This window comes from Symphalangus syndactylus, chromosome 17 (genome assembly GCF_028878055.3).
Source record: "Symphalangus syndactylus isolate Jambi chromosome 17, NHGRI_mSymSyn1-v2.1_pri, whole genome shotgun sequence".
NCBI lineage: Eukaryota > Metazoa > Chordata > Mammalia > Primates > Hylobatidae > Symphalangus > Symphalangus syndactylus.
Window position 1 is genome coordinate 13,436,670 of NC_072439.2, and position 13,699 is coordinate 13,450,368.

The 13,699-nt window shown below is 54.5% G+C and overlaps 1 protein-coding gene and 1 pseudogene across 5 annotated transcripts in view; one reads left to right on the forward strand and one right to left on the reverse strand.

The window, feature by feature from the left end:
- The window catches only part of TJP3 (tight junction protein 3), a 39,696-nt gene that overhangs the window by 9,311 nt on the left and 16,686 nt on the right, over nt 1-13,699 (forward strand). The window contains exons 1-6 of one of the 5 annotated variants that reach the window (XM_063620708.1): nt 3,841-4,067; nt 9,577-9,633; nt 9,757-9,866; nt 11,201-11,303; nt 11,528-11,870; nt 13,399-13,502. In XM_063620708.1, coding sequence (XP_063476778.1) covers nt 4,050-4,067; nt 9,577-9,633; nt 9,757-9,866; nt 11,201-11,303; nt 11,528-11,870; nt 13,399-13,502 — 735 coding nt within the window. In that variant the 5' untranslated portion in view covers nt 3,841-4,049. Of the gene's footprint in view, nt 1-3,840; nt 4,068-9,415; nt 9,634-9,756; nt 9,867-11,200; nt 11,304-11,527; nt 11,871-13,398; nt 13,503-13,699 lie in introns of those variants that run through there. The other 4 variants (XM_055248387.2, XM_063620710.1, XM_063620709.1 and 1 more) reach the window with 4 other exon arrangements.
- Nucleotides 1,142-1,948, reverse strand: LOC129465809 (large ribosomal subunit protein uL24-like; annotated as a pseudogene).

Consider the following 13,699-nt stretch of genomic DNA (forward strand, 5'->3'; position numbering starts at 1 on the left):
AACACTTTGGGTGGCCGAGGCAGGCTAATCACTTGAGGCCAGGAGTTCGAGACCAGCCTGGCCAACATGGGGAAACTCCGTCTCTACTAAAAATACAAAAATTAGCCAGGCGTGGTGGCGGGTGCCTGTAATCCCAGCTACTCGGGAGGCTGAGGCAGGAGAATCACTTGACCCTGGGAGGTGGAGGTTGCAGTGAGCCGAGATCATGCCACTGCACGCCAGTTTGGGCAACAGAACAAGACACTGTCTCAAAAATAAAGTAAAATGAAATATATGTGTGGGATTCCCTGATAAAAATAATAGCCAACACTTAGTGAGAGCTTTCTAACAGTATTGTGCACAGTTACTCATTTAATGCTTGGAACCAGGTACTGTTATTATTCTCATTTACAGATGGGGAAACTGAGGCACAGAGTGGTTTGCAGGAGGACACACTGCTAGGATGGGGCAGATATCACATTTATGTCCTATTCTAGGCCCGTTTTATTTATTTATTAATTTTCATTTCAAATTTTTTTTTTGAGATGCAGTCTCGCTCTGTCGCCAGGCTGGAGTGCTGTGGAGCCATCTCCACTCACTGTAACCTCCGACTCCTTGGTTCAAACCATTCTCCTGCCTCAGCCTCCTGAGTAGCTGGGATTACAGGCACACGCCACCACACCCGGCTAATTTTTGTATTTTTTTTTTTTATTAGAGATGGAGTTTCACCATGTTGGCCAGGATTGTCTCAATCTCTTGACCTCGTGATCCGCCCGCCTCGCCCTCCCAAAGTGCTGGGATTACAGGCTTAAGTTTTTTTTTTTTTCTATGGTTTTGTTTTTTGAGATGGAGTCTCGCTCTGTCGCCCAGGCTGGAGTGCAGCGGTGCAATCTCGGCTCACTGCAAGCTCCGCCTTCCGGGTTCACGCCATTCTCCTGCCTCAGCCTCCCGAGTAGCTGGGACTACAGGTGCCCGCCACCACGCCCGGCTAATTTTTTGTATTTTTAGTAGAGATGGGGTTTCACTGTGTTAACCAGGATGGTCTCTATTTCCTGACCTCGTGATCCGCCCTCCTCCGCCTCCCAAAATGCCGGGATTACAGGCGCGAGCCACCGCGTCCGGCCTTCACAGGCTCAAGTTTTAATCAAAGCTTGTCTGTAAGATTACTTTATTCCTGCATCTTCTCAATTGTTTCTTCCTTGTATTTGCCCTTTTCCTTTCCTACTTGGCGAGATTTGGCTTTCCGTTCAAGGATCTTTTCTCAGCCTTTGTCCAGTTTTAGCCTAGTGATAACCACCTTGGGGGGGTGAATGCCTACGTGGACAGTTGTGCCGTTAGCCTTTTCCTGCTGTACCCGTTCAATGTAGATAACATATTTCTTCCTGTAAAGCTGGACTACTTTGCCAACTTGCTGACCTTTATAGTGTCCTTGTACAACCTGAACTTCATCATCCTTTCGTATGGGCATGGATTGCACGTAGTACTTGTGTCTCAGCTCTTTGGAAAGCGGGGAAGACATATAACCTTCCCGTCAATGTGGGAAGGTGCATCGAAATGCCTTTTGCACGGGGCGCGGTGGCTCACGCCTGTAATCCCAGCACTTTGGGAGGCCTGAGGTGGGCGGATCACGAGGTCAGGAGATCGAGACCATCCTGGCTAAAACGGTGAAACCCCGTCTCTACTAAAAATATGAAAAATTAGCGGGGCACGGTGGCGAGAGCCTGTAGTCCCAGGTACTCGGGAGGCTGAGGCAGGAGAATGGTGTGAACCTGGGAGGCGGAGCTTGCAGTGAGCCTAGATCACGCGCCACTGCAGTCTGGCCTGGGCAACAGAGTGAGACTCCGTCTCAAAAAAAAAAAAGAAAGAAAGAAGGGAAGACATATAACCTTCCTGCGATGTGGGAAGGCACGTTGAAATGCCTTTTGCAATTCTTGCTTCGGTCGGAAGTCACAAAGGGATTGAACTTCATTTTGGCTGCTTCCACTTCTGTGATGGCTGCAAAAGGGAAGAGAACTACACGCTCCTTTTTATTTATTTTTTATAGAGATTGGGTCTCGCTTTATTGCCCAGCCTGGTCTCGAACTCCTGGCCTCAAGTGACCCTCCCACCTGACTCTTCAAAATTCTGGAATTACAGGAGTGAGCCATTGTGCCTGGCCTCTAGGCCCCTTTTAATCCTCCTGACAACCCTGTGATGTAGGGGCTGTTATTTTCTCCAATTACAGATGTGGAAACTGAGGAACAGAGAGGGGCAGTAAGTTGCCTGAGGTCACACAGCAAATAGGTGAGAGCTGGTTTTAGAACCCTCCCAGCTCTGAAGTTCCAAGTGGGTCCCCACAGGAGGCTTTGGCAATGCTTTATTCGGGCCCTTGGAGACCCTTGAGGGGCTGGCTGTAGCTAACCTGGGTCTCTGGACTAGTGTTTTGGGTACAACTGCAGTGGAGGAGGTGAGATGTCATCTTCGGGGGCCCTCTAAGACTTTGATATTGTTGGCCTTGTTTACTAAGCAAACTCTTAACCAACCTTCAAATCCCCAGCTACGATGCCCCCTCCTCCAGGCAGCCTTTCTTTAATCCGCTAGAGTTTTCTCTATGCTCTTCACGCCTAGCCACAACCTGGGGCTCCTGTCCCCGCCCAGCCCTGACTGGATAAGGCTGGGAAGGGGTGTTTATGTGTAGCTTTGCCCTTTTACCCTTTTAACCTTGGGGTGGGGCCCAGGCACAGCTGGGCTCAGGTTTTTTTTTTTATAGTAAGGAATGTGGGGGTGCAGCCACGACCAGCCCCGCCCACCCAGGTGACTTGAAGTTTTCCTACCCTGGTCCAGTCCCTCCTAGGTCTAACCTTAGGAATTCCGGAATCCCAGGCCCCTGAGCGGGAGGCTGGGCTGGGCTGGGTGAGAAGAAGGAAACGACCTTTACTCTCTCCCAGAGCCTGGAGAATTTCCTCCTGCCTTGCCCCCTGCCCCTTCCTTCCTTCCTTCCTTCCTTCCTTCCTTCCTTCCTTCCTTCCTTCCTTCCTTCCTTTCCTTCCTTTCCTTTCCTTTCCTTTCCTTCCTTCTTTCTCTTTTCTTTTCTTTTCTTTCCTTTCCTTGTTTTTTTTTGAGATAGGGTCTCGCTCTACTCTGTTGCCCAGACTGGAGTGCAGTGGCGTGATCTCGGCTCACCGCAACCTCCGCCTCCCGGGTTTAAACGATTCTCCTTCCTCAGCCTCCCGAGTAGCTGAGGCACCCACCACCACGCCCGGCTAATTTTTGTACTTTTAGTAGAGACGGGTTTCACCATGTTGGTCAGGCTGGTCTGGAACTCCTGACCTCGTGATCTGCCCGCCTCGGCCTCCCAAAATTTGGGGATTACAGGCATGAGCCACCGCGCCCGGCCCCGCCCTGCCCCTTTCTTTCCTGGGTGCTGGGTGTGAAGACAGAGCCCGGAGTCCAAGACCGCAGGAAAAAGGCTCGCGGCCGCTGTTGCATCTTCAGAGAGTCCACGCCCCTGGCCTCTGGGGCCTTGGGTTCCCCTCTGTGGAATGGGGCAAACCTTCCAGAGATAAGGTGACCCAGGGACCAGCCCTATGCTAAGGAGGTCTCTGGCCTTCGACAAGCTTCTAATCCAAGAGGCCTCCCAGATGCACCTCAAAATGTACCCATTTTGCAGACGGAAACACCTCCCAAATGGTAGGCTCCGTTCCAAGCGCGGGGGTTATTCCTGCCGGGTCTTGCTGGCAGCCTTCTCGGGCTCTGGCCGCGACCGCCGGCCCCCTCTCGGCTGCGTGGATAACCCGGCCTGGAACTTCCGCCTCAGGACCTGGCTCCTGTGATGGGAGTGGGGGGGACAGAAACCTCCGCGGCGTCCAGTGGGCGTGTCTGGGCAGGGGCGGGGCTGGCCCGAGACCTGGAGGAGGAAGAGGGGCAGGTGCAGCCGGGAGCTGCGGAGCTGGAGGGAGGAGGACGAGAGTCAGGCCCTCAGCCCGCTGTGACTCTCCTCAGCCTCCTCCCCCAGCCCGGGGTGGGGGCCGATTGACTGTTTGCAGGCCCCCCTCCTCGGGTAGGGGGTCTGGAGAGCCCCCAGGTGGACCATGGCGGTGAGATTCCAGGCGAGTAACCCTCCGAGGGCGGCAGGGGGAGGGGCTTGGGGTGAGTGGGGGGAAGCAGGGTTTGGGAGTCGGACCCAGGACCCCAGAACACCTACCTACATAACACGCAGGGAAACTGAGTCCCAGAGGGATGAAGTGGCTAACTGGAGGTTGCACTTCCAGATGCGTCCGCGCCCCGCTCCGTGCCTCCAAAGACCATCTCTTCTGGAGCCTCCTCTGCCCCAGGACCGGCCTCCTTTAATACCGCACAGCTGGGTTCAAATCCCGAATTTTCTGTCCACTATGCTGTGTGTAACGTGGGGCCAGTGAGTGAACCCTTTCCTTCCCTCATCCGAAAAATGGGTGATCGGCATTTTAAACAGAGAGAAAAATGTGTTTTAAGAGCTTGGTGCATCGTAGGTGGGCAGAAAAGATGTTCATCCCCCTTTGCTGGGGGTGTGCAGCCGGCTGAGCTTGGGCTCCCACGGTGGCACGGTGGGCAGTGACTTCATTTGGGGACTGGGGTGGCTTTGGTGAACATTCACCTCCTACAAGGCTGCAGGAGGGAGCACCAGCATTTATTGGGTGCCTACTGTGTACAAAGCTATTAACAGGCATTACCAGGCAGAGGCAGGGGTGGGGTGAGCAAGCCGGCTGGGGTGCGCCGTGGCGGGGGCAGGGCGGGGGGCGATCCTTGTCTCCGGAGGGATTTCACCCTCCAGGCATGGAGCCTGGGCTGGCTTCTTCATACCCCCCAGCCAGGGTAGACTGGGACTGCAGCGGTATGCGGCCAGACCCAGGCCACTCCGCCCCAGGCTTCAGGACCCGGCACTTCTGGTTCCGGCTGACTTCTTCCTGGCCTCCAGGCGCAGCTCTCAGAATCCCCTCCCCAATCGGTGTATTTGTTTGCTGAAACCGCCCCCTCCGCCATTGTTCCTGGAGGTGGGGTGGGGAGGGGGAGAGGGGACCGCGGCCTGGGAGCCCCGTACCCCGGGGGCGGTGTGACTTGGTACCGGCCCCGTCCCCTCTGGGCGGGCCTCTTGTTCGGTGTTTGTGTCCAGCCCTGGGCGGCGGGCGGGGACAAAGACCCAAGCCCCACCCTCTCAGAGTTCACCTGGACAGGGGCAGGGCTGGGAACTCAGGACACACCTGTTGAGCACCTGGCCACAGTGTGTTTTATTCAACCATTCGCTCATTCCTCAAACTCTTCCCTAAGGGGGCCTGGTCCTATGGGGTCCCAGGGGCCCATTCCTGCCCACCGGGAGCCTCAGACTGAGGGGGAAGGTGTAGGGTGGACAAATGCACTCTGACATCCCACACTCCAATCATCACATTTGGGCTAGAGGGAAGGATGTATGATACGCGTACGGAGGAAGAAACCGGGGCTGTGAAGGATGAATAGGAGTTTGCCAGGGAGTCCAGCACCAGCACTAAAGGCCTGGAAAGGAGGCTGATGGCCGATCACCTGGGCCTTAAGTAGCCAGAGAGACAGACATGTCTCCTTTCACACCCTAAGAGGAAAGACCAGAAACATACCAACTGATGGTTAAAGAGAATAAAGATGATTTTTAGATGCCTTGAATAAAAAATAATAAAACAGGCCGGGCGCGGTGGCTCACGCCTGTAATCCCAGAACTTCGGGAGGCCGAGGCAGGTGGATCACCTGAGGTCAGGAGTTTGAGCCCAGCCTGACTAACATGGTGAAACCTCATCTCTACTAAAAATACAAAAATCAGCTGGGCGTGGCGGTGGGCGCCTGTAATTCTAGCTGCTCGGGAGGCTGAGACACGAGAATCGCTGGAACCTGGAAGGCGGAGGTTGCAGTGAACTGAAATTGTGCCACTACACTCCAGCCTGGGCGACAGAGTGACACTCTGTCTCAAAATAATAATAATAATAATAAAACAGGCAGGAGTGATAGGGGATCAGAGAAGACTGGTTAGCTAGGTGGTCAGGGAGGACTTCCTGAGGAGGTGGCATTTGAGCCTAGACCTCAGTGGCAGGTGCCAGCCAGCCAGAAATCCCGTGAAACATGTCCCAGATTCAGGGGACAGATGGGGTAAAGGTTTGGAGGTGAACTAAGATGAGGTGGGCTGTGAGGTTAGGCTTAATCCCTCAGGCACTGTGGAGCTCTGGAGGGTTTAGACAAAGCTTCTGGTTTCCATGGAGACGAACCTGCACAAGCTGGGACAAGCCAGGACCACCTGGACTCCCTCACCCCTCTCCCCCTCTGGAGCCCTGGTTCCCTGGGGCTGTCTCTTTTTTTTTTTTTTTTTTTTTGAGACGGAGTCTTGCAATCTCGGCTCACTGCAAGCTCTGCCTCCCAGGTTCACGCCATTCTCCTGCCTCAGCCTCCCAAGTAGCTGGGACTACAGGTGCCCGCCACCACGCCCAGCTAATTTTTTGTATTTGTAGTAGAGACAGGGTTTCACCATGTTAGCCAGGATAGTCTCGGTCTCCTGACCTTGTGGACTGCCGGCCTCAGCCTCCCAAAGTGCTGGGATTACAGGCGTGAGCCACTGCGCCCGGCCAGGGCTGTCTCTTAAAGTCAGGAAACACAAATTCCTTGGGGCCATTTAAAAATTTTTTTTGAGACAGAGTCTTGTTCTGTCACCCAGGCTGGAGTGCAGTGGCACGATCACAATTCACTGCAGTCTCGACCTCCTGGGCTCAGGTGATCCTTCTGCCTCAGCCTCCCAAGGAGCTGGGACCACAGGTGAACGCCACCATGCCTGGCTAATTTTTGTATTTTTTTGTAGAGATGAGGGTCTCACTATGTTGCTCAGGTTGGTCTTGAACTCCTGGGCTCAAGCAGTCCTCTTTCCTCAGTCTCCCAAAGTGCTGGGATTGATTATAGGCAGAATCCACCATGCCCGGCCCTGGGGCCATTTAAAGACACAAAGTACAACATCAAAGCAGGTTAAATAAAAAAAAGATGCAGTTTTGAAAAATAAGCTCAGAAGAAAAAAAGTAAATAATCAGAAAGCCACTGTGGCCTGGTGGTTAAGAGCAAGAGTGAGAGCTGGGTGCGGTGGCTCATGCCTGTAATTCCAAAACTTTGGGAGGCTGAGGTGGGAGGATCGCTTGGGCCCAGGAATTTGAGACCAGCTTGGTCAACATAGCAAAACCCCATCTCTACAAAAAAACAAAAAAAAATTCCAGGTGTGGTGGTGCATGCCTGTGGTCCCAGCTACTCGGGAGGCTGAAGCAGGAGGATCCCTTGAGCCTGGGAGTTCAAGGCCACAGTGAGCGGTGACTGAGCCACTGCACTCCAGCCTGGGCAACAGAGTGAAACCCCACCTCAAAAACCAGCCAACCAACCCACCAACCAACCAACCAACCAAAAAAGAGCCAGAGAACAGGGCAGGCTGCCAAAGTTCACCACTGTGCTGTGTGACCTCAGGCAAGTTACTGAACCTCTCTGGGCCCCTTTTAATCTCACCTCTAAAGTAGGAATAGTAACCGTGCCACTTCCTAAGGTCATGCTGAGGATGAAATGAATGGGTCCATATCAAGCACCTGCTTGCAGCCAGCATGGACAAGGGGAGCTTTGGGAGGCCGAGGGAGGAGGATCACCTGAGGTCAGGAGTTCAAGAGAGCCTGGCCAACATGGTCAAACGCTGTCTCTACTAAAAATACAAAAATTAGCTGGCTGTGGTTGTGGGTGCCTATACTCCTAGCTACTCGGGAGGCTGAGTCAGGAGAATCGTTTGAACCCGGGAGGTGGAGGTTGCAGTGAGCCAAGACTACGCCATTGCACTCCAGCCTGGGCAACAAGAGCAAAAAACTCCATCTCAAAAAAACAAAAACTACGCAAAGGAGAAAGTCATTATTTGGCTGCCACCTCCCCAAGGCTCCTTCTGCTTTTTGCTTTTCATGCATTGAATCTGTACCCTTTTCCCAAACCACATCCCTGGAAGACAGGGCAGCGGTGCCATTTCACAGATGGGGAGACTGAGGCTGGGAGAGGCCCCTCCATAGCTAGCACGGGTGGGCAGACATGGGATTTGAGTCCAGTCCTGAGTGCTGCCCTGGCTCCCTAGGGACTGCACAGCCCTGCCCTCTGCTCTGTTTCTCTCCCCTCCACCCCCCTTCCCACTCCTGGAGGTCAGGAATGCTGGCCTCCCTAGAGACGCTGGAGCTTACAAGAAAAGGCACCGGAGCGAGCCAATGGGGGTGCCTGGGCAGAGGGAATCACATACCCGCTGTGCCAAGCCTAGAAAACCCGCCCCGGGAGGAGGAGGAGGAGTCACTTCTACAAACTCCCTCCCCCCTCCCTCCACCTGTCCCCTGCCTGGGGAGCAGGGCATGGTGTGTGCTGGCAGGTGGGAAGGGAGGGTGGAGGCGTGGCCAGGTGACCTTGCACCTGAGTCTGATGTTCTCATCCATGCCATGGACATGAAAATAACAGAATCGGCCTGGTGTGGAGGCTCACGCCTGTAATCCCAGCACTTTGGGAGGCCGAGGCGGGCGGATCACTTGAAGTCAGGAGTTCAAGATCAGCCTGGCCAACATGGTGAGACCCCCATCTCTATTAAAAATACAAAAATTAGCTGGGCATGATGGTAGGTGCCTGTGATCCCAGCTACTTGGGAGGCTGAGGCAGAAGAATCGCTTGAACCTAGGAGGCAGAAGTTGCAGTGAGCCAAGATGGCACCATTGCACTCCAGCCTGGGCAACAGCCTTTTTTTTTTTTTTTTTTTTCCGAAGTGGGAAAGCCCAGGTGGGAGGATCATTTGAGCCCAGGAGCTCAAGAACAGTCTGGGCAACATAGCAAGACCCTCCTGTCCCTACAAAAATAGAAGTTAAAAAATTAGCTGGGCATGATGGTATGCACCTGTAGTCCCAGTTACTCAGGAGGCTGGGGCAGGAGGATTGCTTGAAGCCAGGAGTTCAAGGCTGCAGTGAGCCATAATGGCTCACACTTGTAATCCCAGCACTTCGGGAAGCCAAGGCTGGAGAATCACTTGAGCCTAGGAGTTTGAGACCAGCCTTGGCAACACAGAGAGACTCCATCTCTACAAACAATAAAAAAATTAGCCGGGCATCGTGGTGTGTGCCTGTGGTCCCAGTTACTTGGGAGGCAGAGGTGGGAGGATCACTTGAGCCTGGGAGTTCGAGGCTGCAGTGAACCATGATCACACCACTGCACTCCAGCCTGGGCAACAGAGCGAGACTCTGCCTCAAAAAAACAAAACAAGGCTGGGCACAGTGGCTCACCCCTGTAATCCCAGCTACTCGGGAGGCTGAGGCAGGAGAATCGCTTGAACCCGGGAGGTGGAGGTTGCAGTAAGCCGAGATCGTGCCACTGCACTCCAGTCTGGGCAACAGAGCCAGACTCCATCTCAAAAAACAAAATGAAAAAACAAACAAACAAAAAAACCTGAGGCCCTGAGAGAGGTAGTAACTTGTCACAGGCCCCAACCACAGGCCTGTCAGAGCTGGACTCCCCACCCTGGGCTGGGGACCCCCAAGTGCTCGGATGAAACTGTGTGGCCTCATGCCCATCTTTCCCGTTCCCCTCGACCAGGTGGCTGACATGGAGGAGCTGACCATCTGGGAACAGCACACGGCCACGCTGTCCAAGGTGAGGCCTCCCTCGCCCTGTCTGGGTGCCGGAGAGTATGGCGGCTTAGGCCCAGCTCAATAGAGGGGAGACCCTTTACCCTGGGGGAAACAGCAGCTCTTCCTTCCCCTCATCCTCTCTCAGGACCCCCGCCGGGGCTTTGGCATTGCAATCTCTGGAGGCCGAGACCGGCCTGGTGGATCCGTGGTTGTGTCTGACGTGGTACCCGGAGGGCCGGCGGAGGGCAGGCTACAGTGAGTATCCAGGCAGCTGGGTTCTGGCAGGGGGAGGGCACGTGGAGAGAAGAAACCAGGCCAGGCGCGGTGACTCACGCCCGTCATCCCAGCACTTTGGGAGGCTGAAGTGGGCAGATCACCTGAGGTCAGGAGTTTGAGACCAGCCTGGCCAACATGGTGACACCCCATCTCTACTAAAAATACAAAAATTAGCGGGATGTGGTGGCGTGTGCCTGTAATCCCAGCTACTCGGGAGGCTGAGGCAGGAGACTTGCTTAAATCCAGGAGGCGGAGGTTGCAGTGAGCCGAGATCGTGCCACTGCACTCCAGCCTGGGTGACAGAGTGAGACTCTGTCTCAAAAAAAAAAAGAAAGTGAGGTGAGGAGAAACCTTTCTGAGCCAAAGCAAGGAGACTGGAAAGTGCCTGGCAGTTTCCAGCTCTGTCAACACAGGGCTTGGACTTGGCAGTAGGACAGTGTCAGAGACTTGGGCCTCACTTCCCTAAGGTACTTCCTGGTCCTTTACAGGAATTCTTGGGGTCATAGTGGCCCCAGAGCCCTTTTGGAACATAAAGTCCTGGAAACCATCGAGTCTTTGAGGGTTTGATGCTTCTTGGAATTATGTTGTTAAAATGGTTCTGGGCCCCAAGTGGCTGACAGGTGATATGGCTCAGCCCAGCCCAGAATTAGGGACCACCAGGTTCAGAAAGAGCTAGAAAGAAAATATGAGATACAGACAGGGAGACAGGGAAAGAAAAGCAGAAAGTGGGGATTTGTGGTGTGGGGAGCGAGGAGTTGAGAAGATGCCAGGTGTAGTTGTAGCTCCAAGGCCGGGCACGGTGGCTCACACCTGCAATCCCAGCACTTTGGGAGGCTGAGGTGGGTGGATCACCTGAGGTCAGGAGTTCAAAACCAGCCTGGCCAACATGGTGAAAACCCATCTCTACTAAAAATACAAAAATTAGCTGTATGTGGTGATGGGCACCTGTAATCCCAGCTACTAGGGAAGCTGAGGCAGGAGGATCGTTTGAAACGAGGAGGTGGAGGTTGCAGTGAGTTGAGATCGTGCTACTGCAATCCGGCCTGGGCAACGGAGTGAGACTCTGTCTCAAAAAAAAAAAAAATGTAGCTTCCACTCTATGATTATAGTAGGTTCTACAATTGGCTCCATTTTACAGAGGAGAAAATGGAGGCCCAGAAGGATAAATGTCTTTGTGAACCTAGGGACGCCAGTGAATTAGAACCAGGCCTTGCAGACCTGGAGCTTCCAGGGACACCCCCTCCTCAGGGAGGGCTTGTTACCAGGGTCTCCCCTGCAAAGCCTCCTCCGTAAGCCCCGCCCTCCTCTCTCAGGACAGGCGACCACATCGTCATGGTGAATGGGGTCTCCGTGGAGAATGCCACCTCCACGTTTGCCATTCAGATACTCAAGACCTGCGCCAAGATGGCCAACATCGTGAGTAGGCAGCCCCTGGCATGGCTGGCGTCTCTGACCCCGGCCTGGGTCGTACCGCTGTGGGGGTTGTAAGCTTCAGAGAGCAAGGAGTCATCTTCTCATCTTACAGTTTGGACATTGAGGCCCAGAGAGAGACTGGTGTCCCCCAGGGCCACCAGGGGGCTGAGCAGAGCCTCCCCCAGCCTTTGCCTGTAGCTGACCCTTCCTGTCCCCTCCTCTAACAGACAGTGAAACGTACCCGGAGGATCCACCTGCCCGCCACCAAGGCCAGCCCAGGGCGCCAGGACTCAGACGAAGACGATGAGCCCCAGCGGGTGGAGGAGGTGGACCAGGGCCGGGGCTACGATGGCGACTCATCCAGTGGCTCCGGCCGCTCCTGGGACAAGCGCTCCCGCCGGCCAAGGCCTGGTCGCCGGGGCCGGGCTGGCAGCCATGGGCGTAGAAGCCCGGGTGGTGGCTCTGAGGCCAATGGGCTGGCCCTGGTGTCCGGCTTTAAGCGGCTGCCACGGCAGGACGTGCAGATGAAGCCTGTGAAGTCGGTGCTGGTGAAGAGGAGAGACAGCGAAGGTGAGGGTGGAGGTCGGACACGATCAGTACTGGACACAGGGCACCGTGGTCGGGTGGGCGATGGTTTCAAGCGATTCTCCTGCCTCAGCCTCCCTAGTGGCTGGGACTACAGACACCCGCCACCATGCCTGGCTAATTTTTTTTTTTTTTTTTGAGACGGAGTTTCACTCTGTCACCCAGGGTGGAGTGCAATGGCGCGATCTCGGCTCACCGCAACCTCCGCCTCCCAGGTTCAAGCAATTCTCCTGCCTCAGCCTCCCGAGTAGCTGGAATTGCAGGCATGCACCACCACGCCCGGCTAATTTTGTATTTTTAGTAGAGACAGGGTTTCTCCATGTTGAAGTTGGTCTCGAACTCCTGACCTCAGGTGATCCGCCCACCTTGGCCTCCCAAAGTGCTGGGATTACAGGCATGAGCCACCACACCCGGCTGCCTGGCTAATTTTTGTATTTTTGGTAGAGATGGGGTTTCACCATGTTGGCAAGGCTGGTTTCGAATTCCTGACCTCTGGTGATTCACTCACCTCGGCCTCCCATAGTACTTGCTGGGATTGTGGGCATGAGACACTGTGCCCAGCCTGGAAGCTACAACCACACCTGGCATCTTCTTGCTCCTTGCTTCCCCCACCACAAATCCCCACTTTCTGCTTTTCTGTCCCTTTCTCCCTGTCTGTATTTCATATATTCTCTCTAGCTCTTTCTCTCTGAACCTGGTGGTCCCTAATTCGCATCTGGGTTGAGCCATATCACCTGTCAGCCACTTGGGGCCCAGAACCATTTTATCAACATGTCCCCACCCTGATCCCTGGTACCTCTGTTTAGGCCACCTCACTTATCAAGAGGGACTCAGCAGGTGGGATGGAGTGAAGGACCCTGAGCTCAGAGGTGATCCTGGATGATCTGAGGGGCCCAGTGTCACCACAGGGTCCTTATAAGAGGAGGTCTGGCTGAGTGTGGTGGCTGATGCCTGTAATCCCAGCACTTTGGGAGGCCAAGGCAGGCAGATCACTTGAGGCCAGGAGTTCGAGACCAGCCTGACCACTATGATGAAACCCCGTCTCTACTAAAAATACAAAAATTAGCCAGGCGTGGTGGCGTGCACCTGTAATCCCAGCTACCTGGGAGGCTGAGGCACGAGAATTGCTTGAATCCGGGAGGTGGAGGTTGCAGTGAGCCGAGATTTTGCCACTGCACTCCAGCCCCGGCGATAAGAGCAAGACTCCTTCTCGAAAAAAATTTAAAAATAAAAATGGAAAAAATTATGATGTCATGAGCAATAGAATGTCCTTAGCCTGTGCATGGCAACATCACGAGCGGCACGGTGACCTGGTGTCCCCGCCACTCCGTGGAGATGCCATTGACACTATCAGATCTCAGGTCCCACAGGCGACATCACCGTTCTCCTTATGATGCCATCAAGGTGTTAGGATGGGAGGGCCCGCACCTGGACTCTGTCCTTACAGCAGGAGAATGCTCCCAGGCACCCGTCTCCAGAGTCCTGCCTCAGTTTCCCTCTTCCCCCCTTACAGAGTTCGGCGTCAAGCTGGGCAGTCAGATCTTCATCAAGCACATTACAGAGTCAGGCCTGGCTGCCCGGCACCGCGGGCTGCAGGAAGGAGATCTCATTCTACAGGTGAGGCTGGGCTTCTTGTCCTGAGAGCAGGGAGACCTAGGCAGGGTCGGGGCAGGCAGTCCCACGGAGTCATACAGCAAGGACAGCAGAGCTGAGCCCCAAACCATTTACCTTCAGTGTTGTTGCGTGTATCTCAAAGGTTGCAGATGGCCAGGCATAAAACCCCCTTTTTTCCCAGCTACTGCTAATCCACGGCC